A 24,445-nucleotide genomic window follows, 5' to 3' on the forward strand; every position below is an offset into this window, starting at 1 on the left:
ATGTCAATATTAAATTAAATCTTAGATTTTTCCAATCAAATTATTTCACGATATAAGAACATAAAATTCTAAATTTTAGTTTTTAGTCATTTAAAATTATAGTAAAAAATTGCGATTCGTTATCTATTTGCATCTTTTTTTACAAAGTCTTTTCTAACAAAAATCTCTTCTTTTTTAATTGCTTAGAAATTAATCAAAATCACTTATACATATATCGATATTTTTGTGAAGAAGACGAATTATTTTAATCTTCGAAAAGTATTACATAGGTTAAATATATCTATTATCTATGCATTGCAAACTTTTCACGTACAAATATATGGACTCACCGTTATTCGAGCATCGTGGTAACGAGTAACAATCGTAGTCTCTCCAATAATCCAATGGCAATATCTCGATATCCCTCCGGTCACGATGCACCTCTGAATATCGATCACTAATCACTATTCACATATACACACTATACAGAGACATCGTTTGCGAATAACATCGCAACGCGCGAATGATCGCGATCGAGCCCGTTAATCGACGCGAGAATCATTCGCGATCGATAAGCGCATTCATTTCGACACTCTGCTTTATCGCGCCGAAGATATTTTCTCGCGCGGCGCAAAATTCGGAGATACGACGCGATTCGAGAAAATTCCGAGCAGTGGCGCGACGACGAGAATTCCGAGAAGTGACGCGACGACGAGAATTCCGAGAAGCTCGCGACGCGACTCTTGACGGTGAGGGGGAGGGAGAGGGGAGGGAGGACGCGACCGTTACTCGAAAATCGGAAACGAGCGGGAATATCGCGTCTCGATTAATCCATCGAGGCGATGCTTCGCCGCCCTTTGATAATTCCCATATTCCTCGGATATTTTGAATGCTGGATGATGACATTCGCGCCGCGAAATATGCGCGAGACGCGATAACGAATATTTATCGACGAACATGGCGTCGATTCGCGACGGGACGCGAAACGATTCGACAGTTAATTGTTAATTGCAGTTAATTGCAGTCGTTCAAACTGCGATTAATATACCGGGCGATCGCGCACGTTGTTAGAGTCGTATTCCCGATACTCGCTCGTGCGCAAAATTCGCTTCGAATCGGATAAAGTCATCTCGTCTTCCCGAAACGATCGCGATTCGACTAAGCAGGAAAAGGGTGCGACGCGAACTGATCGGCGATTAGTGGAAGATGGCATAGCAACGCAATCGCGCGGCCAACTTCGCGAGATTTCCGGAAAGATCGACGAACGGAACGCGAGACAGCTACTGAGGATTACGAACATCGCTCGCGAGATCAAAATAATAGATCGAGATCACGAGTACTTGAATTCAACGTTCTCGATACTCGCTCGTCAAATTCGCCCGAAATCGGATAAAAGACTCGAACCCTTGACCTTCGAACGCTCGCGATTCGACTGAGCGGGAGAAGAGTGCAACGCGAACTGACTGGCGATTGGTGAAGATGGCAATCGCGCGGCCAACTTCGCGGATTTCCGAAAAGATGGAGCAAACGAAACGCTAGGCAACAGCTGGCGATCACAGGCACCGTTCGCGAGAATGACAGATCGAGACGATCGCATAGCACTTGGATTTTGAATTTGAGCACTCTCGTTTCGCGTTTGTGCGGATTAATTCGCGGACGGATTTACCTGGAACGGGAAAAAAGGCGCTGCAATCGCCATTTAACTGTACACCAATTTGGCGCCTGGCGCTTGACCGCTGATTGGTGAAACCGATGACGTAATCACGGATAATTCTAAAAAGTACCTTTTCGTACCGAAACGCATCTTTTAGCGTCCAAAAATGTCACCTGATTAAATATGACAAATTGACATCTTTATTTTCAGTCGTGTCAAAACCTTCTAATGCCGAAAATTGATTGCTATCGCGCATTTAAATAATGAAAAGTTAGAAACTTTAGAAAACGTAAATAAATATATCGAAGTCCCTCCTGCTTTCTCATTGGACGAGGAGTTTACGCGAATAAAAAAGCGCGAGTATCGCATCTCTATGCACTCTACATTTAGTCTATGCTTGATTTATAACGTATATGGCGTGACCAGTGATTAGTGAAGTTTAATCGTTACTGAAAATAGGACGGAAATTCATAAGAGAGGAAGAAGATTACGGAAAGTAAGTCGCGCGCGACTAACTTTTATGCCGGATCTTATCAAAATACTAATTAGATTATTGATATCGATGAAATAATTGGATTACAATGATACAAATTGAACATTCAAAGTCTAATTAGATTTTTATTATTGGTGTATGAACATGGCTGCAATTAGACGCAAAGCATAGATTCAAACCGTCGTCTTTAATATAATAACGGCATATAACTTTTAGAATAAAAAGTACAAATAATAATATCTATCGACATTTTGCTGCCATTATGTATAATTTAATCAAATTTAATTTACGGTCGCATTATTATCAAGTAATCGTTAAAATGAGAACTGCATAATGAATACGATATATTATTAAAAGTCTTAATTTTACGCTTAAATGATATTAACGATTGTGAGAATAGCAAACAATATGAGGGAATTGTAATTCGAGATTATTCCGGTATGTATGTGTTAGATATTCGTTTTAATGGCTCAATCTCACATTCTCATTACAATATTTTTTACATGTGTTAAATAAGAGAAAAAAAAGTAGGAGAAATATAATTTTTCTCTTAATTTTCATAATTTTTCTTCGATATTTCTGTTAAAGGAAAATTGACTTTAACTAGATGAAGGAATTGTCAATATAAATATGCCGGCACAAATGTACATCAAGCATATATGGCTTTAAAAAATCATAAAAAAAAAATAATAGTCATAAATATCCAGTCTTCTATTTGATTATATATGAAATTTGCAAGAAGCAGATGTGTATAGGAGCCAGCCAGCGGCGTGTTATAAATCGATTTACTTCTTCAAGCAGATTGAAAGTACGTAGTAGTTTGAGGATGATTAGGAAGTTGAAATACTGCCAGAGCACTTATATCCACGTATATTCACGAGGATAACACTAAAGGAAAATATACGTAGGTACCTCGCGTTAGATATTCAAATATCTAATACTAAATATAAACGAGATATTTAAATCTCTATCTTGAATACGCCATTGTGTTTTTATATTTGTTTCTTGCAATATTTGAGAGAAATACATATTTTTAACAACTCTTGACTCGGAATTCAAGAAGTTTATATTATTACCGCTTGTTTGAAATGTCATTATTTGATATTTTTTTTTTTTTTTTTTAAATTTGAATTCTTTTGCAACGAAGCTTTTACACCCTTACGGAAGATCACAATTTGTAAGAATAATACGTTCGCGTCATAACGCTTTGTCGTCGTTCGTACTTTCATCAGATCAGAGAGATTCTAAATCAGCTCATTTGCGTAGCTAACTCTTCAGTTAATGATTCGCAAACTACTTTAATCGCTGCTCGCGATCAAATAATTGCCTCCAAGATTCATCATTAACATACGTCAAATGTATTATTTGATGGACGATTATTGGCGAATCGCGTTTAATTCCGGTTACATTACGCGTCTTTATATTCCGGAAAGGGAAAATTTAGAAAAGTGAGCTAAAATTAAAAAGTGGCAACAGCTACAATACACAATTGTGAACTTTATTTCGATCATAATCATAAAAAAAATTAATTTATCCTTTATACTTTATTATTCCTTTAAAAATATCAAACAATATGTACGCGGGGATCAATTGTTGTTATGTAAAAGATGTCTAAAATTTTATGTTGTTGCCACTTATGCTAATTTTTTAAACGGAAATGCGATACATTAATAAGCAGCGCGCCATCATTCTCTTCATCTGGCGAACGAGATTTTAACCAAGCATGACGCTTAGCGTTGATTCCAGTCGATTGGCAATTGATCTTGATCATCGTTGGGCTGGTGGTCTGCCTGATCCTGATTGGCATAATAGTCATACTCATTCTACAATGTCGCGATCGTATTAAGCAGCCACGGCCGCGAACAACGCAGAATCAAGAAACTGATATGCGTAAGTAATTATATCCCACGCAAATGTATAATTTTGTAAATATATGCGGAATATTTAAAAAAGAATATTTCATATATATGTATAAAAAAAAAATAAAAAAGATCTGAAAGTCTTTAAAATGGGCATTTATGTGTTAATATTTTTTCTTCTGTACAGAGGAAACCGATTCTAATGCCGATCGATACAGAGAAAGCGATAGGAGCAGCAATCTCTCGGATGTCAAAGCGGACATCCGAGCAGGATCCAGCGTCAGCAACGCGGAGAGTGTCACGGCCCTTGACAGTGAAGGCGAAGGAAGTACCAGAGGAGTGAACGCCTTGGCGCTTGCTGGGCCAGTTCCGAATCCTTTATCCGGTTATCGTTATAGCGCCGATTACACCGAGCCCTCCTTCCCGCCGAAGAATAACGTTAGTGAAATATATATTCTGCCTTGAAAAATTTTTTGATATTTTTATATTATACATAATATAAACATATCATAAAGTATAATACACAATATTTTGTGAAATTTGCATTTTTAAGAAATATTTTTTGCGATTATAAAATATTATAAATAAATATTAAATAGTTATATTTATTGTATTTTAATAGCAAAACCAAGTTTATGGTATTTGTTTCTGTAGGATGGTAGTAACAATAACGGTTACGTGCCATATGTTGACTATACTCGCGATTATATGCCACCAACGACACAGAGTGTAGGCGCCTCGCGAGAATCCTTGAGCAGGATACCATCGAGTGGCATTTTGTCATCGAAAAAAATCGGACTCAGCTCGGCCAATCTTGGCACTTCGACTCCGCAAACAACGCCAATTGATCCGCGATTTTCAGCGACATATGGCAATCCTTACCTCAGGTAAGCTTATATACATAATACATTTCTATATCTTTAGACAAGCAAAGTGAAAATACATTTATTTACACTATTATAACAATATTAATTCTTTTATCGTTATCATCAAAAACGATCGACTTTAACTACATAACACAATCTATAGCAAAAGTAGAAAAGTTCCATTGTAATTTTAGTGTAATAGCTCTTTTCTATAAGCCGAGGAACAGTCTCGCTCGCGCTTCCAAAATTTCTCAGAGTGTCAACATAGTCATGAAAGCCTTTAAATTGAGCTCGCGCGGATGCCTCGGACTAATTATAATTAGCTCGTGTCATTGATCGACCGTGGATACTTTACGAACGTCACGTTCCGTACGTATACGTCGCGGGGCCGCTTGTCATCCCATGTGTGTGAGAATCTACGTGCCGGGAATGCGCGCGTTCGTCGCGAACAACTAAATTAGATATGAACGCGGAGCGCGGTTGCGTTTCGTTGGCAGGAAAATATTTTTCTCTCTTAAAAAAATATTTCACGGAAGGGCTCGACGATTATTAAAAAAGCAGCTAACAAGAAGGGAAGGAGAAAAGACAAATTCCTCGGAAAACAGATCTCGAATTTCATCCATTCTAAATTTGCGTTGTATATCGAATTTTGTTTTCCAAGAAATTTTTAGAATTCTTGTTTCACGATGGTCTTTTCAAAATTTTATGTTCTCCTAGCGGAGGATGATCCCGAAAAGAGATATTGCATTTAGATACACAGTCTATGCTTGCACCCCCGCATCCGGTTCATATGTACTCTTACCTTCTTTTCTTGTTTATTTTTCTCCATCACAGAGATGCAAACAGTCACAATCTCACGTGTTTTGTTTCAATTCAGACCCGAAACTATTTCCGAGTCAAACAGACTTGAATACGAATCGGGACGATGCGACTCTCTTTTGAAGTTTAGTTTCGGTTCATGGACCGAAACTGAGCGAACTCGTTACGGTTTCAATTCAGGTGCGCGCTTATAACATCGTTATAGAACAAAAGCTGACCGACTCCACCGCGAGAAGTCTGTCTGAAATCCCTCTTCCTTCGAAACAGAGAAAGGTACAGAAATCAGGCAGAGAAACGATTTGCAACGATAAGCCTGGGTAACTGAAACTTGAAAATTTACTCTTTTAAAGTAGCTCAATTTCGGTCCGCGCATATTACCTCTTTTTTACCTAATGTGGATTGATCTCTGCATCAAATCAATTATATAAAATATCTCAATATATTAAATATATTTTTTATAAACATTTAGAAAACGAAAACAAGTACAAGATCTAGATATTTATAAGTTGAAGTTAGAAACATTTATAGCAACAGAAAAAAAGGTGGACAATGCTGACAATGAGTAGTAACTCACAGCATGTTACAACTCAAGTAAATTTTACATATTCAATTTTACGAATTATTATATAGATTTGTTGACACTAATAATAAGCACATGCACATAAAGGCTCCTGTATATACAACCGAAACTATAACGATTCTGTAGGTCATCAGATTCAATTACTGCTTATATCTCTGTGTTTCTCTTTCTCTTTCTGTTTCTCTCTTTTTTCTCTTTCTTTCTCTCTTTCTCTCTCTCTGATATAAATTCCGACACGAGGAAAAGTCTGATTTCCCGCATCTCACTAACTCTGCATTTCTTTCTTACAAACGAACACAGAATGTCAGCGGCCGAGCAGCTCCGACACGCGCCGCACACAGCCGTGCCGGGAGTCACGCCGGCACCGCCACCGTACACGCAGGCAATGAGAATGAATAGCTTGAATACCTTGAACGGCGCTGGCCCGCAGGTTGGTACACAATGCTGAATGTATGTCAAATTCCTAAACGTAGTTCCTAAACATTGCCGGCTGGATCCCCCTTCTCGAACTCTGCCAGAGTGTTGCGGAGCTTCGTGTAGCTTGGAGTAGATCGGAAGCAAGCTGTCAATATTGCAAAGCCATTGCAGCTGCTCGCGCACTATTTTTATTTTGCAACGCTAATCCTTCCCCGTATGGCCAATTCCCCCATCGCATGTATTCCCGCTTCAAATTGTTTCTGCCTCGTTTTATCTCTGTTTCTCGCATAAGACGTAAATATCCGAAGCATTTCGCGAAAGAAAAAAGAGAATTAAAAATCTGATAATCAAAAAAAAAAAAAGTAAATCGTATTCGAATCACGGTTGAGTTTTATCGGTCTGGATTAATCTCAAGATATTTAAGCATGGTATTAAAGAAAATATAAATATGACTTTTTAGCTTGGAAAGATGTGCATGGATTAAACAAATTGATTTATTTGTTATCTTTTTCTAAATCGTCTGACTTTTTAATAATTGATAAAATTTATACAATAATGATTTATTATTTTTTATTTATATTTTTATTTAACCAGGCATTTCAGATTTATTATACCCGAAGTAATGGATGAAAGAAAAACGGATGATGCAGCATATATGAGCTATTGAATAAAACAGTAGTATAAACCAGTGATAAAGTCATACACATTTAAAACAATGTAATGGTTAATTATTAGCGAGACATACAAGCTTCAAAATTTTCTTCATAATTATATGAAAATATAATAATGTAAATTTTACATTGCGTATAATTTCACAAATCTTTTTTTATTTCTTAAAAAATATAATTTAATTAATTCATCCTGAAAATTCAAAGTCAAGATATAATTAGTGCCATTTTTTCGCTTGCATAGTTCATATTGTATAATTCAATATTTGGAATATTTAATGTTTTATCACATGGATATAGATGAAAATATTAGCTGTGGAATGTCTGTTATACATTTCTAAAAAGTTGATGTAATTAAGTGTAAATGTTATATGAAATGTGAAAATATACCGATGATAGTTTTATACTTACATAATTTATTAAAATAATTAAATTATTTATTATATATATATATATATATATATACAATTTTATTTTTATTTTTAATTAACTAATATATTATTATTAATTTACATTTACAATAGAAATAATCTTAATTAAATAAAAAATCTTTTATTATTATTAATTTAATCAATAATTAAATAAAGTTAATGATCTTGAATTAAAAGTCCAATCTTCATAAATACGCGAATCACTGGCGCAAAATTTCTCAAGGAAGAACGGAACTAAAAGAATTATTTATTATTGCATTTTTTATAATCTATATTATATAACTTTATAGTAAAATATTTTTGTAAAAAACCCAAATAATAATTAATAATATTAGTAAACACCTTTTTGAAATTTGAAACGAAAAATATCTTTGAACATATACACGCACACTTACACACAAAGTAATATGTCTATATAAAAAGCGAAGGCTTAAATTATCGAATAATTCAGTATCCATGTTCTTTTCTATTTTGCAGGCCCCATTGTCAGCGCATTATATCACCGGCGGTCCAAACGGTGCCATGGCGACGGTGAAGCGCACATCCGCGGTGGGCACGTTAGCGACGCACGTATGAGGCCAGGGGATCTATCCGAATTAGAACCGTCGATACTCGGGCCTAACTCAAACTACCTTCGAACTCGGCCGTGTCCTCGGGACGTCCCGCTATATGCTCGATTCACGCTCGACGACGTGCGATCCGCGACACCTCGTTGACGAATCCGAACGAAATCAATATCGCTACGATGGGATCCGCTATAACACGGAACATTACAATGTGGAATGCGAGCGACTTCTAGGACGAGGGTCGCGGGGCGGTATAGGTCACGGTGGGGCCACGGACCGGGCACAACGAATGGCCGAGAACGGCGAGGCGCTCAAATATATCGAGTTGGTGCTTCGGCAATTGCGAACGGCCAGCAGAGATCATCAGGAACTCGTGCGGCAACGTCACACGGACTTCCAACACGAGATTAGTAAGCGGATCAACGAGAGAGTCTGGCATCATCGAGATGAACGTGAAGATTCGATAGACGCGTCCAGAACTTGGTCCAGGTCTTCTGGTAGCCCATGGGAATCGGACGTGACTTTGCGGAAAACGCGACCAGACGTTACGACGAGACTGCTGACGAAAAGAAAAAATTACGGAGGAACGGCGCAAAATACAGTCGATATTCTGAGACCAGGCTCCTCCGCACGCGTTCAGGATGAAATAACCGCGACCACTTATCAAGAGATGAAATACGTTCCTGATAATGTTGATTGGAAAGACGCGCGGGAAACGTTCGGTGCGTGGAATCTGCCTCAAGCTTCGTCGAACAACGATAGAAAGACATCTTCCACCGTCGTTTAGTGTAAAGATGTATCTAACCTTTGCGCTGACGAGGTTCAGCGATTTCGCGTAAACTGACGAGATGAAGGCGGAAAAATTAAAAGACTCAAGATGAAACGAAGGCTCTCTCGCGAAAACTAGGAAGGTAAATGCATCAATGAGCGTTTGCTCATGTTAATGATACGCTTGCGTTAGGATTATATTTGAAATCAAACTATCTCGCTGTGGTGGTGAACACACGCTAAAAAGACACATAATAGCCGGTGCGGAAGGGACGCCGATATCGAAGGGAACGGATATACTCTTTTTTTTTTGGGTCAATAAGATTAGATTTAGGAAGAAGAACGCCATGAGAGTGCAATGTGCTCTTGTACAGTATTCCCGAGTACGAGGGGTGGCGATGTTGGTTGGGTTCGTGGATCGAAGGTACTCACTTCGGTCGGTGGCGAAAACAGACCACTCGGTATCGACAATCTTCTATTGACATACTTTAAATCTTCTATATAATAAGCATTTAATAAGACTCGCTCGAGCGGAAAGCGACGAAAAAGAGAACAAGAGAGACGAAAAGTCCGAACGAATCACGTCGCGAATTGTTGTTGTCGCAGTGGTAGCCGAATATGAGACATGCGATTATTTTCACGAAATGTCGAGAATAATTTCTAAGGCTGAAAGCTTTATCGTGTAGATTTTCCTGCAAGAAACGCAAACTCAATCCGGGTTTACATTTGACGCTCACAACGTGATAATTCTCTCATTAAAAATGAGATAATAATAGCCTTTTTTTCATAATAATTATTTTTATATACTAGATGATCTTAGCACAATAGTTAGGATATGATATATTATTTAAATTTTTTTAATATATTTTGCAAAATTTAAATATAAAAATAGAAAGTTTTTTTATCGTTGCAAATTCTATTTTGGACTCTTACCGTAATGTAACGTCCAAGATTTTTCGACGTTCATATTACACACGTCACAAACATCAAAGTTTCATTATAGATTTCCTATACAATGCTTTCTTTTTAATTGACAGCAAAAATTTTATATATTAATGGGTTTGTTTTACCACGGAAAGATATTAATCCCATTCAAATATATTTTTTCATTTGCAAAGTGGCTAGAATGGAATCCGAATCTATCGATTTTCAGATAACCGCTCTACCTACCGAGCTCCTCACCATGAAAATAAATGCAACTAACGTCAGGCGTAAACCCATTCCTGATGTAACGAGAATGTTTCGGCTGCCACTTCGATGTTTACTGTGTCGCGCTGCCTTTTTGTATTTGTAGGAAAAAATAATTGACAGATTAGCTTATAAGAGATTATCAGCATCCGCAGATTAAGGGCGCACTTTAAGGATTAATGACGATGTCGCGGCGGTCACGTGGCTTTCCGAAGTCCGTGACTTCGCGTTTCCTCCGGCCTCAAGTTCCACGTGCGACGGACAGATAGTAAATAGCGCAAGTCCGCGCGAAGAGAATCGATCACCGTGTGTTTTGCGGTTGTTCGCATTTGTAAAATAGATAGCGAAAAATCATTAGATATATATATATATATATATATATATATATATATATAAATATATAAATATATTATACACCTGTTGTCAATATGAGCATAGGGCCTATATATAGTTTGACGGCACTACGTGAAAGCGAATTCTATTTGAAATAAGCTCGTTCGCGCGGAATGGGACGGCTTCGTGTAAATATCTATTGATAAATGATATTATATATACATATATATGAAAAAACATATATATGAAAAAACCTAATGAAGAATACAAAACGGCGCGTGTTTTCCACGGCGTTGCAGTTTCGTCGCGCATTTCTTTTCCCCAAAAAAGGAAAGAACAAAAGCGTGTGACTAAATCTGCGCGTAATCTCATTCTCATAATGCATTAAATTATTTTTTTTTCCAACATATGACCTTTTCGCTTCGATATGCCCTGGCTCGTTACCGAGGATTGCAAGGTTCGAATGATTTGATAAATCCATTTTTTATTCTTACAATTTTTTATTCATTTTACTGTCACAAAAACTTTTTTTAAATACGATTTGACTCTTTTTTTATTTCTTTTTTCTTAGGTATATTTAATGTATGAAGAATTTGAGAAGTTTTAAAAATTATAAATCTAAATAAAAATATATTGTTTAGGAAATGCGTTGCCAACAGATTGAAATATTTAAGCAAATTTAATTTTTAAATTTAATAATCTATAACGGCTTATCAGGTAATGCGAATCTTATTCCTCGATAACGATTTATGGCGCGATCAATCCTCGATTTATTCTAGTGCGACCGAGAAGAAATGTATCTTGAAAAATACGTCGAGCTATATAGAGTGGACATGAAAGATACCATTCATAATGATAACGAAACAGGGTAGCCTATCAATTATTAAGAGAATTTCAAAAACGAGGCTGCACATATTACAAACTGGGCCGTGCGTATTCTGTGTATTCATGAGGATATCATGATTAATTCACGCGAAGAACTCTCGACACGATTCTTATTATCGTCGAAAGAGAAGGGAGGAGGGAAATTATTATTAAACGATCGTCGCACGTTGAGAAATTAAAATTCCAGGCCGCGAATACACGACATTCGTGTCGTCGGGAAATATCTTTATATTATAACGTCTGTAACATAACTTCTGTACATATCTGGAATTATTGCTCACCGTATCTCATAAGATTTAGTTAGTTTTGTATCTGTGAACCACTATGTGTGCGTATTTCACATTCTACGAGAAGCGCCCCGCGACAGATGTTTTGTTCCGAAGAAATATATAATCGTCCTGAGAGAGAAAAAGAGAGAAAGCCGTATCTCGAGAATTCGCAAACACTTGACGAAAAAATTATATGGCTTATTTTTCAATAAAAACGATCGTGACTTTTCCTTCGAAGCAAATGACGCGCCGGCGAAATCACAATATAAGGAGGACTTTAAGTGGTATCAACGCACTGAAAGTATCGAATGTACATACTTTTTAACTGTTTGCATCCACGTAAAAAGGATCTTTGCAATCTAAGTATCTTTAAATTTTTGACTTAAAATATTAATTGAAATTGATCTTTTCTGATGTATCAAATCATATTGTACTTTCTTTTTTACATGTATGTAACATAAATTTTCAGATTATTATTCTAATACTGAATTTATCTTTGTGTAGATGTGACAGTTAAATGCGATTTTGTCGACGCAGATCGTTGACAGGGGATTCGCGGATCATCTATCTCGAGAGGGGTTTCGCTTCTCGTGCGACATTTGATCATTCTGTACAATGTTCATGCCGAGATGTTACTGTTAGCTATATAAAATTTCGAAACCTTCAGTTTGACCGCACACATGAAGGCACCACGTGCCATGTGGAATGATGAATAATGCATATACACAAGTATCTCGTGCTTGCAAGTGGTACTCTCGGATGCCGAATGTATACAGACGATAGGAAGCACGGATGTAAAGATTTTCATCGGGAATGCATTCGGTACGAGATGCCGTACATACAGATACATACGATTTCTATTATATAGCGGAAAAAGAAAAAAAAAGAAAGAAAAAACATAGAGAGAGGTATAAAACGCGAGAAGTAACTACACAATCAATGTACTGGATGGTCCATGTGGCGATGTTAAAATTAGAAAAGTTTATGTCGTTTGAAATCTTAGGAGTTTACGCCTTCTCTGCCGTAGGACCATCCTATACGTATTAATTGGTTATCTGTCAATTATTAATTGAATTGTATATCAATTTCTTCGCCTTTTAGTCAAGAAACGGGGTGGGTGGGGGGCGGGCGGGAGGGGAATCTTCTAATGGGTGGCGCAATCGCGTTGTTGTCAAATTCCTAGGCAATGTAAGCGTCCTTTTTAGCGAACGCGAGCGATCCTTCGTTCGCAAAACGAAAGAAGATTATTGCCTAAATGGGAGATGGACGGGGATTTTTCAAATTTGTTGATACTTTTCATACTTTACGACTAGGAATTATGGCCTATTACTACTATTACGCAAAGTTTATCCGCCGACTCGGTCGTTTTTATTCATCCGCACGAAGAGCGAAAGCGTGTTCAAAATTGCGTTAGGAAGCAAAACGTTGTAAATAATTTATCGGAACGGACTTCAGAATGGCATACATCATAAAATTTATTTCTACGTTTGACAGATAAAAATTACACGTATATGTTTTGTATCAATTAATTGTATTGAATTCCAAAATATACCTATTAGTCCATCTGATACTATGAAGCCTTTAACGTCAAAATATTACAATTTTGCGAATCACAAAATTCAAGAATTTTGACTATTAATGCATTAAAATGAGTGTGGTATACATATAAATTTTATGGCTTCTTTTTTTTAGTAAGCTTCAAAGTTATGCGCTATGACTATATGAACACGTTAAATTCCGAGGGAATCAAAGGAGGATTAATTAAAATGTAAATTAAATCAATAAACGCACGGCGTTAAAGGGTTAAAAGATTACGTTGAGCCAGTCAAATGTCGAGAATAAAGCGAGTATGCCTTTCTAGGGTAATACGTCCGATTTTTCCCCCCTCGTCTTAATCGCGAGTATTAACGAAAAAGGACCGAGCCGGCCAAAATTCGTAAATGGGAAAGTGACTTTTTAGAGAATGAGCGTTCTCTTTGTGTGCTACCGCGAGTTGCTGTGTAAACGTGGCACAACGTGGATACATGAATATAATCTATTTCGAATTCGACTGAACGATACATAGGAGATAATATATACCCCCATATTTTTCTCGATGTTAAGCTTTTTCTCAGAACATATATGGAACGTACGGATGTCATTCGACATCGACGACGGGATGATCTCACAGCTGATCGTTTTGAAAGTGCGAATCCCGATTCAGAATGATCACTTTCGCTCAATTATTAGGACGAACGACGCGTTCATTTCAACGATACTACAAAGATTCTTTCTCCGAAAAAGAAGCTAAATTTCTTCCACGGCCTCTTCTCCATGGCCGCCACTCTTACGGATAGATGAAAGAAAAGCGGAAAATTAAAACAAACGTAGCCATATCTTTGCGAAAAGTCTATGTTACGTATCCTCTGCGTATGTGTATGCGTGTGTGTGCACGTATGTGTGTGTCATCATTTTTCAAAGGGAATCAGATTACTAGGACGAGAACGCATTCGTTTCAACGGTACTATAAAGATTCTTTTTCAGAAAAAGCTACATTTCTTCCACGGCCTTTTCTCCATGATTGCCATTGTTACGGATGGAAGAAGGGAAAGCGGGGAATTAAAACAAACGTATTAATATCCGGGCAATAATTCTATTGTTTGTATCTTCCGTACGTGTGTGTGCGTGTTGTCATCATTTTTCAAAGGAAATCAACTCTGTCAGGTTGATTACGCATTCAACGCAATTGATTGCATTTTAATACTTTAGGAACGACTCTCGCGTGCTCGGGAACAAGTAATCGACGTCGATGCATCAGTTGCTCTCGTTTCGTGATACTCGAGCATTTTATCCCCCCTCCTCTAAAAAAAAAATTTACCGTTTTAGAAAAAGCATCAATCATAAATGAAAAAGAAACTTTATAGAAGGAAAAAATATAATTTATCACTTATTGTTAGATATTTTTTTTCATAAAAATTATTGCAATTAAAATGCGTCCTTCCGAATTTCTTGAATAACTATTTAAAAAAAAAAAAAAAACATTTGACATAATACTTTTCCTAGAAAAATTTAATTTTTCTTAATTCAATCAATATATATCTTCATGCTTACAAATAACTTTAGAAATGATTAATTAATAAAATAAATTAATAGAACAACGGATTTACAAACGTATTCGGAAAAACCACGTCATAGAGGCTGTACAAAAAGACCCGATAAATGCGTCCTCAATGATCGACCAGCATGTAATGTTAAATATGCACAATTTATCTAAACCGACAAATCATCATATATATGTATAGCGTACAAAAGAATTTTTGCACCATGATCTGATGCCGATGTTCGATTAACACACTCTCAAATCTTATAATTTACATACCGCGAAACATATCCACTACTCATTACTTATATACTCGAATGTTGATATTGCCGATATTTACTATAGATTATTATACAGATGTAGATAATTTTCTCGTAAAAGCAGAAACATACTCGTGTAAGATGATATACGAATTTTTTTACTCTACTCGACAGTATAAGAATCTTTGTTGGAGACCTTATACACACTGTAGCGAACGAGCTCTCGAAGTCTCTTTTGGATCAAGTTTGACTGACTACCGTAACTTCTAAACTGATAATCTTAATCAGTTAATTTATTCTTATTATATCGTAGCGACTTTTGTACTTTCTGAATTTGGAAACATATATTATATTGATGGCGAAATTATCGTTCGTTTGAAGGTGAGAGCGGTATTTAAACAAAATAAGCAAAGAATTATCATTTTTTCGTTTTGTCAAATTTTGTGAATTTTCTCTTAGTTTCAACGAACTTAAAGCCAACCCCGTTCGATCAGTTTTTCTCTTCAGAATAATGAAAGCATGAATAATTTATGAAAAGTTATGGAAAATATGAATTACATATCTCGATTCATTACAGATTCAACCGTGGAGAGAAAGCGTTCACGTTGCAACTTTTTATCAATATGTAAAAAGTTCGCTTTTTATCGAAAGAAAAGTAAGAACATATGAAATATCCAGATTTTTGTCCGTCGCGACGCCAAACTACTACAATTAAATCCGGAGATTTCAAGTAAATGTTTAAACGTGAAAATAAATTTTGTTTTGAAATGACGTGCGTTCAATTAAAAGTACGTCAGCCGCAACACAAACTCGAATATATGTAACATATCACGTCCATTACTCGTTCGTGGAGCCTCGATTGCAATTACCGCTATCCATTAAATTAAGATTGAATTCCGAATTCCTCGCATGTACCTGTAGCATTTAAAAAGATAAACAAAAGAGGAAAAAGATAAGCATAAGAGAGACGCCAACAGAGATTACACGCAACGTTTGCACAAGATCTTCCGTTAAAGAAACGAGTCAAGAGAATGAATGAGAGCAAAAGAGAGAATGAGTGAAGAAATTTTTGCAATAGCGTGCTTCCGACACGTTAAACGCGAAGGATTGAAACCGGTGCATTTTCGATGAGTTTAATTTCCGCGAGATTGACAAATTGACATGAGCGAAATTCTACCGGTTCCGAGTCCCTGATTAAACGTTGATATCAACAGATGTGTGATCAACAAACCATGTATGCGTATATTGGAAACAATATAATATAGATGAAATAAAAACTACCATGACAACTGTGTCCAATATCGAGCGGACTTTAGTGTTTATCGTTATTACAGATACGTTATTGCAAAAATATTCTTAATACGTGAGTGTGACTGAGAACTTTATTACACAGCGCAAAGTAGTCAATCTATCTCGATATGACAGTGTGCCAATAATTCTTCATCCCAGTATAGATAATGTACGTTTCTCTCATTCGTTTTACGATTAAAACCGGGCCTTCGAGAATCCGATCGAAACCGCGCGTTAAATACAGGTTTATTCTCTACACACGCATGATACTATCGTAAGAGTGTAAGTACAAAAAATACTACGATCTATTCCTTTCGATTTTCAATGTTTCTTGCACAGTAGAGCCGATAGATATCATCCCTCAGCTTATCTAGATTATGTTCGTCTTTACGAAATTTTTATCTAGAAAATTTCTTTTCCTTATTTTACGTACGAGGGTGGGGGGAGGGGAGCGAAGCACGAGCTGCAATGACGTAAATACATAAGTGGAAATCCTGTTAAACAGAGATCTTTTCACGATTAAGCTTCATCAAGCACGCGCGAGTAGATAGCAAATGCTGATATCTTTTCTACTTATTGTTAATTAAAAATTTTAATAAACCTTTAAATCCACAGAGCAATTATGTGCTTAAAGTGTATATGTTGTGATAAGTAATGACGTGCAATCCAATTTTTTTTTTTTGTGCAAAAATCACATTTTCGACTTCGCAAAAGGAATTATCATTGGGAAGACGTGTGCAATTTTTGATACACCCTATACATACATTTGCGGAGCGCATTTCAATCGTATAAAAAGCCAAAGAGATTTTATTTTACGTTACGTGTATTGTCTGAGTTATACATCCTGTACATGATCGCATGATTAATGTGCACGTTCATTGAGTGCTTTAATTATTCTTATTATTTTATTAATTATTCCATTTTACACGTATATTATACTTTCATATGACACTGGTGCAACTCTAGATATTAATTTTTCGGTTACCTAAGAATTAAATATTTTTGTCTTATATAATGAATTTTTTTTTTGTAAAAATATCATATTTAATGAGTTGATAATTTCTTTAAAAATTCGATCTATTTATTTCCCAAAATATACTATTTAATATTATTGACTCTATTTATTGTTATAGGTATATTTAAAAAATATATATGATTATATATCATCATTAAATCAAATAAACATATTAATGTATATGTATAGCTAAAGTAATGTTTTTTTTTTTTCAGTTGCACCAATCACATTCTGAGGATGTAATATCTATTGATATATTAAATGCAATTTTTACTAACAATATGATTTTACAGCTTGAGCAATATATGTATATCCAATTTATTATTATATGTGATGTACATTTTATATTTTATTGATGATCGCATATATTTGTGCAAAATAATTATAATAATGATTATTATTATTTTTTATTATTTAGAGTATATTTTATCATTTACGTACTTATCGTTAAGAATATATTATAGTGCCGTTTATTTTATGTTTTCTGTAGAAAATAATGTGTGTGTGTATATATACATCGCCGATGTTATTATATTTTATATTAAATATCTGCCATAACATAGCTGCCCATAGTCTGACATTTCCCTTCGTTCTTGATATGTTTTTTTTTTTTTTTTCTTGACTAATACCTCGGATATTGCAGCATGCTGTTTTTTTTTTTAATTTTATTTTTCCTTATTCAATGCGCAATTATCGATGCGTCGATATATTGGAAATTATGTCGCTTCCGCGTAACGTTGTATGCATTTCTCATTTTGTACAAGGTCGAGATGAAACGGGATAATCTTTATGCGACTAATGTTGCAGCGTCGCAAATAAGCAGCTAGAAACGATCCTGAGTCAACCAAGGTTCTTAAAAAAGCACGTTAAATATGCATCGCTACATCCTTTTGTAGAGTCGCAAGAGTAATTGCGTATTTAATAATAATAAGCATATTTAATAAATATCATAAACTTATTTAAAAAGTATCGACTATATATTATTTGTCTTTATTCTCGGAAAATATTACTGTTTAATGTCACAATTACTCTAAACAAATCCTCGCAAAAAGATGTATCGATGAAAAAATGCAATATATTTATGTGTTTCGTATCTACAAAGCTTTCGTTCGATCTCTGAAAAAGATACAGCAGGCTGAATTCGTCAAGATTATTCTTGCTTAAAAACGATTCGTTAATATCGCTTTAATCTAGCACGCGAAAATATTTCTTTCAAAGCCAATGACTTTATGCGAGCGGCGAAAAACAAGATGAATTTGCACTTTTCCATGTATGTGCCTCGAAAAACAAGACTTTCGTTGCCATATTTGCCCGAGTATAGTCTTCTACATCTCTCGCGTATATAATCATACGATTCCTTTGTATACTATCGTCGATGATTTTCAGGGAAGGCTTAGCGAGACGAAGAATCGGTTTGTGAATAATATAAAACGTTTTCTCGAACGTAACTTCCGGGTCCCGCAGGGGCAAAATGGAAATTATTTATAATTTTAATTGCTTCGAGATCGGTGGCCTGTACTGTCATTCCCTGCGCGATCCGGAATTTTACCTCGATGTTATCCGACTGATCCCCGTATAAATGTTCGCGCACAAGTGTTTGACGAGGATCAGATGTGTGTATCCACACATATTTCAAGAGAGAGAGAGAGAGAGAGAGAGAGAAAGAGAGAGAACAAATAAAATAGATTACTTCATATAGCACACAGTTGAGCAAACTGTAATGAAAGCAATGAAAGAAAATAATGCTATTTTTATATGTTGCACTTCATCATCATCTCTCCGCCGTAAAAACCCGTAGTTATATAAAAAATAAAAAAGATCTATTTCAGTTTTTCGACTCGTGTCCATTGGGCCATTTCGTGTCATCAAAAATTTCGCCGAAAAAGAGCACATTTCTGTGAAATAATTAAGAGTGATTGATGCGACACCAATACACAAATCAAACGTAGTGATATTCAGAAATAAATAACATGTTTTAATTAAATTAGCAAATATATGTTAGATAATGTAAAAGAGAAAGTTGATACGCACTTCTCAAGCGTTTCTCCAAAAAGATTTTGTTTTATTTATATCCATCAAATGATCTGAGCGGATATGTAGATAGAGACTGCAATAAAATTTCAACGCAATTATTTGCATATCATTACTCGTGCAATTTGACAAGAAATGACCCAATAATATTATCATCATAATATTTAGCCGCTTAGAACAATCGAATCGAATGAAAAAAATATCTCGGAAGATGATCCAAGAGATGCTCTTGCTCACAGTTAATCTAGATTACTATAGTAAGATTTACAATTATTGTATTATTAATAATATATCTACATTCCTTTTCAGAATCTACCACTATTACTTTATGAAGCTATCTGTAAATAAGTATTTTGTATTCCTGCAAAAGAATAAAATTAAGAATCATTATAACTCGTCTGATATTTTTAACGCCGATATAAGTACCGCGTAGACTAATGAAAGTGATACTTTATAAATAATCAGACTTGTAGATATAATATGTGCTTTTTTATTAAAACTTAAATAAATTCAAGTCTTTTGAACAATCTATCATTTTTTATCCTAAATATTGTCTTTAATTCTGTTTAATTTTGAAATGAAAGCTATGTATTCAGTACTGATTCATTAAGACAATGTGGAATAAAAGATGGACGTTTGTCAAAATATTCCATAAGAAAAGAGTAATAATAAAAATACAGTTTTTTCAAATTAATTTATTTCTTGCAAGCATACAAAGATTAATATCTCAAATATGAGATAAATGCTACATATTTATAATCAGCAATTATAGTGACAGATAATATCAACTAAAATTTTTACATTAACAGCAAAAAATAACAGACCAGATATCCAAAGAAAATTGAACGAATTAAAGCTTTGAAATTCTAGCATATAAGCAATTAACAACCAAATAGCCTGACTTAAAATCCAAGAACATATCAGGCATGTGCTTCTACAAAGACTCATTTTGATATTTGGCAAACAGAGTGGTAACAAGGATAAAAACCAGAAGAAATATTGAGAAGTTACCACTGGATTATATGTTACCGTGATTATCGCCTGGATGAACATAGCGAATGGCAACTTAGATTTTTCCGAATAATAATATGACGACGTCAACAATAGTAACAATTGCGGCAAAAAAGTAACGAGCTTCTGAATTATATCCTGAGGTTGATTAGCAGATAAATAAAGCATGTAAAAATATACGGAAAAATTGTGTCTTACGTCTTTACGCATTAAATGATACAGAAAGCTCTCGTACAAAAATTTGAAGCCGTATAAATAATAACCCGTGATTGTCAGTGTAACAAGTGAAAATGCGCAACTCAACATAAGTATCCATTGATTCTTGTTTGGCAGAAAACGATTATTTTTACATAAGGATAAGAACATGGGTAAACTAAACATCAATGGATATAATCTAAAATGCACGGATATCCCATGAAATAATCCCGCCAGTATAACTTTATCTTGCTGTAATAAATCTAATGTGATTATAACTAAATAAACAGCCAACGAATCTGCGTTACCTCTCGTTGAGATCACTAACGTTAATGGATTGTAGAGCCACAAGAGTGCACAGAGATGTTTTAGAGTCTCATTACATTTCTGTCGAGCAAGAATATTTTTAATCAAAATTGCTATCAATATATCTATTATAGAAAATAAAATCTTTCCATAGTCTTTGTATAATATGATGTTTGGTGTCAAGAACCAAGCTAGAAACGGCGAATAACGATAAGTATGACGCTCGAACGGTGATTGTTGATCTATTACATGCCTAGCGGCATCAGTAAATACCTTATAGTCCACATCTGTATACGGTACAGTGAAGTACTTGTCGTGAAAATTGGCATATAGTATCAAGATTAATCGTATAACAAACGCCAATAGACAGTGTGACGTAAATGACAAGTTATTTACTTTATTGTATATGATATTCATTCTCATATAGTTAAAAGGTACGACATTAAATCAAATTCACAGATATTCAATAATTGAGTTCCAAGCTTGTTTATAATCTTGTATTACTGCTCGCGGCGGCTTTAACAAGACATTTCTTCAATTCATTAAATTCTGCGGCGCAAGCGTTTTTTTCTAAGTTGGATTTCGCTAACACGCAAGATGCGTATCTTGATGCTGATTCTTGGCATCGAGTTATCAGAATTGGATATTGTCTCAATCTCTCTTTTGCTTTTTTTACTGCCTCCATTCTTATACAATTAATTAAACTTATACAAAAATTAATTTGTACAAATTTAAATTTTACGAGAAATTTTCATTTCTTGTACTGGTGGTTCAGCAAAAAAAATATCATAAAGAGGTTTGCTGAAGAGTATACACATAGAAACTGTTACACCCGTAAGAATAAAGATATTTGGATGACGATATGCAAAACCTTTCTTGCCCAATACTTGTCTTCTTGTTTTGTTAGACATTGTCTATCTTAGAACTTGTCGCTAAAACAAAATTTAAAAATAAATTATACAACATATATTCTACAATTATTAAAATATAATTATATTTAATTCTTTCTCTTTAATTGTAAATAAGACTGTATATTTAATTAAAATATATATTGAACTTACATAATCAATAGTATTATGCTCGTAACGCTTAGAAGTATCTATGCCATCACAAACAGTAGAGATAGATGAATGTTTTATGCAACACTTTCTTATTTCTTCAAGTATTTCTTGACAACGAGAAGGTTGATAAACGTTATCTAAAATTAGAAAAATATATTTTTCTATAATACATCTTGTAGTAAAATTCAAAGATGTATGTTTATTATTATTTTAATTAAATATATATTAACATAAAATATAGTTTCTGTGATTTTATCTAACTTGTCAATATTTTTTCTCAAGAGAGAAAAAAGGTTAGGAATATGTAATATTTTTTTTGTATATACTCTCTCTTTAATAGAGCAAATTGTATAAACCTTTCAAACACTTTTGCAGTTTGCATGCAAGTTGTTTGCAGGGATCGACAGTCGTCATACAGAACAATATAATTCTACAAATTCTTTTTAGAGAACACGTAACATTATACGATCTTATGTAAGCAGAAAGAAATGGTGACGTGAGAGGAGATGATCACTTCACAATATCATCTCTCTCTTTCTCTCTCTCTCTTTTTATTGCGTTACTAAGCATGCGCGAGATTTGTTCCTTTATCTCTCACAGAGTAGAAACTGCAACTAAAACGAACAGACCGACATATGGATGACGTTGACATATAGACATATGCTATGATATGCTACTGGAATGAAAGGAAAATAGATATGCATGTTATTTTCGATATATTTTTTATTTGTTATTCCGTAATTCTTAAGTGTTCTCCGGTATCAAAATGTTATCACTAGACTGTCTACTCTATTACGGAATATCACTGGCTATATTTATTATAATTTTGGTATGTATCGAAATTATTTCCCTGTTTTGTTTACATTTTTTTTTCTCAAATAATGTTATCTTGCATATAATTTAAGGAACAATTCTACAATATTATATAAAAATCATGAATACAATGCTGTTTTTATAAAAATATAAATGTTTGTTTTAGTTTTGTATAACAATATATATAACAAGTGAACAGTATCCCAAAATTTGGAGGGATGAAAGTGAAAAGTTCTTTTTCAACTACCAAACAGAGATGAGAGAAGCGTTCCCTTCATTACATGATCCTTGGAATGTACATCTCAGTGTCATTATACCTGCTTACAATGAAGAGCAGAGATGTAAGATTCACTGCACATATGTATTATTTATATTTTATATATTATATATTATATACATATATAATTTTATTTTTATTTAATAGTACCAGCAATGTTGGATGAATGTTTGGAATATTTAGAAAAACGTGCAGAATCTGATTTTACTTATGAAGTGATAGTAGTCAGTGATGGCAGCACAGACAAAACTGTGAACGTTGCACAGAATTATGCATCAAAATATAACACATTGAGAGTGTTAAATCTTGTTAAAAATAGAGGGAAAGGTGGTGCTGTAAGACTAGTTAGTAAATTTGATAAATTAAACTAAATTTTAAAAAATAAAATATATATGTATATATATATATATATATATACTAAATCATTTATATTAAGCTGTTTGATCTAGTTAACACCTAACTTTATATTTCAATATAAAATTTAAGAGTTTATTATTTGATTCAAGGGTATGCTGAGTGCAAGAGGCAGCGCTTTGTTATTTGCAGATGCTGATGGTGCTACTAAATTCAGTGATCTAAAAAAATTAGATGAGAGTTTAACAAAAGTTTTAGGATGTAAGTTGCAGTCAATATTAAAAAAAATTATTCTGCTATTATTATATTGTCCACAAATTATATATTTACATTAAGTAGTATTAATTCTATTATTGTTCTTATATAATTACAAATCTTAGATTATTAGTTGTAACAAATTTATTTTAGTTGATTATATAAGCAAACCTGAAAAAACAGCATTATCGGATGCAATAATATGTGGATCAAGAGCGCATTTAGAAAAAGAAGAAATCGCAAAGCGATCTTACTTCCGACTATTACTTATGCATGGATTCCATTTTTTAGTCTGGTTGTTGTGTGTAAAAGGCATTAGAGATACGCAGTGTGGATTTAAACTTCTAACAAGAAAATCAGCGAGGACAATATTTGAAGCATTACATGTCGAACGCTGGGCTTTTGACGTAGAAATGCTTTATATTGCACGGACGCTTAATATTCCTATAATTGAAATAGCAGTAAATTGGACCGAAATTGAAGGTTCCAAAATAACACCGTTTTGGAGTTGGTTGCAAATGGGCAAAGATTTATTTTTTATCTGGCTTAGATATAATATTGGCGCATGGAAGATAAATAAGCCCAAAACAGTATAATATTAAGTATCGCATAAAAAACTTGTGGAAGACTCTTTATTTCTATCAATCTTTCCTAATCTTTTTTGTAAAAATGTTTTTATATAATAAAATATATTATTATAATATATGGAATATTATGTATAAT

General features: G+C 34.4%; 4 protein-coding genes across 7 annotated transcripts in view; 2 read left to right on the top strand and 2 right to left on the bottom strand.

The window, feature by feature from the left end:
- LOC126851317 (RIMS-binding protein 2) overlaps positions 1–1,415 on the bottom strand; it is a 211,728-nt gene extending 210,313 nt beyond the window's left edge. For both annotated transcript variants that reach the window (XM_050595145.1, XM_050595147.1), the window contains exon 1: positions 330–1,415. The gene's annotated coding sequence lies outside the window, so the exon portion shown is untranslated. The remainder of the gene's footprint in view (positions 1–329) is intronic.
- LOC126851321 (irregular chiasm C-roughest protein) overlaps positions 1–8,374 on the top strand; it is a 125,027-nt gene extending 116,653 nt beyond the window's left edge. Inside the window, exons 10-14 of one of the 3 annotated variants that reach the window (XM_050595159.1) lie at positions 3,861–4,016; positions 4,173–4,423; positions 4,640–4,872; positions 6,551–6,680; positions 8,244–8,374. In XM_050595159.1, coding sequence (XP_050451116.1) covers positions 3,861–4,016; positions 4,173–4,423; positions 4,640–4,872; positions 6,551–6,680; positions 8,244–8,342 — 869 coding nt within the window. In that variant the 3' untranslated portion in view covers positions 8,343–8,374. The remainder of the gene's footprint in view (positions 1–3,860; positions 4,017–4,172; positions 4,424–4,639; positions 4,873–6,550; positions 6,681–8,243) is intronic. The other 2 variants (XM_050595160.1, XM_050595161.1) reach the window with 2 other exon arrangements.
- An 11,744-nt stretch (positions 8,375–20,118) lies between these two features.
- Positions 20,119–21,519, bottom strand: LOC126851328 (GPI mannosyltransferase 1). The gene has a single exon (XM_050595186.1). The coding sequence runs from the start codon at positions 21,383–21,385 to the stop codon at positions 20,210–20,212; it is 1,176 nt and encodes a 391-aa protein (XP_050451143.1). The 5' UTR covers positions 21,386–21,519; the 3' UTR covers positions 20,119–20,209.
- A 922-nt stretch (positions 21,520–22,441) lies between these two features.
- On the top strand, positions 22,442–24,425 carry LOC126851330 (dolichyl-phosphate beta-glucosyltransferase). Its single transcript, XM_050595188.1, has 5 exons — positions 22,442–22,852; positions 23,003–23,177; positions 23,261–23,457; positions 23,620–23,728; positions 23,876–24,425. Exons 1-5 carry the CDS (start codon positions 22,790–22,792, stop codon positions 24,316–24,318), a joined length of 987 nt encoding a protein of 328 aa, XP_050451145.1. The 5' UTR covers positions 22,442–22,789; the 3' UTR covers positions 24,319–24,425.
- The last annotated feature ends 20 nt before the right edge of the window (positions 24,426–24,445 follow it).

Source organism: Cataglyphis hispanica, chromosome 8 (genome assembly GCF_021464435.1).
Source record: "Cataglyphis hispanica isolate Lineage 1 chromosome 8, ULB_Chis1_1.0, whole genome shotgun sequence".
NCBI lineage: Eukaryota > Metazoa > Arthropoda > Insecta > Hymenoptera > Formicidae > Cataglyphis > Cataglyphis hispanica.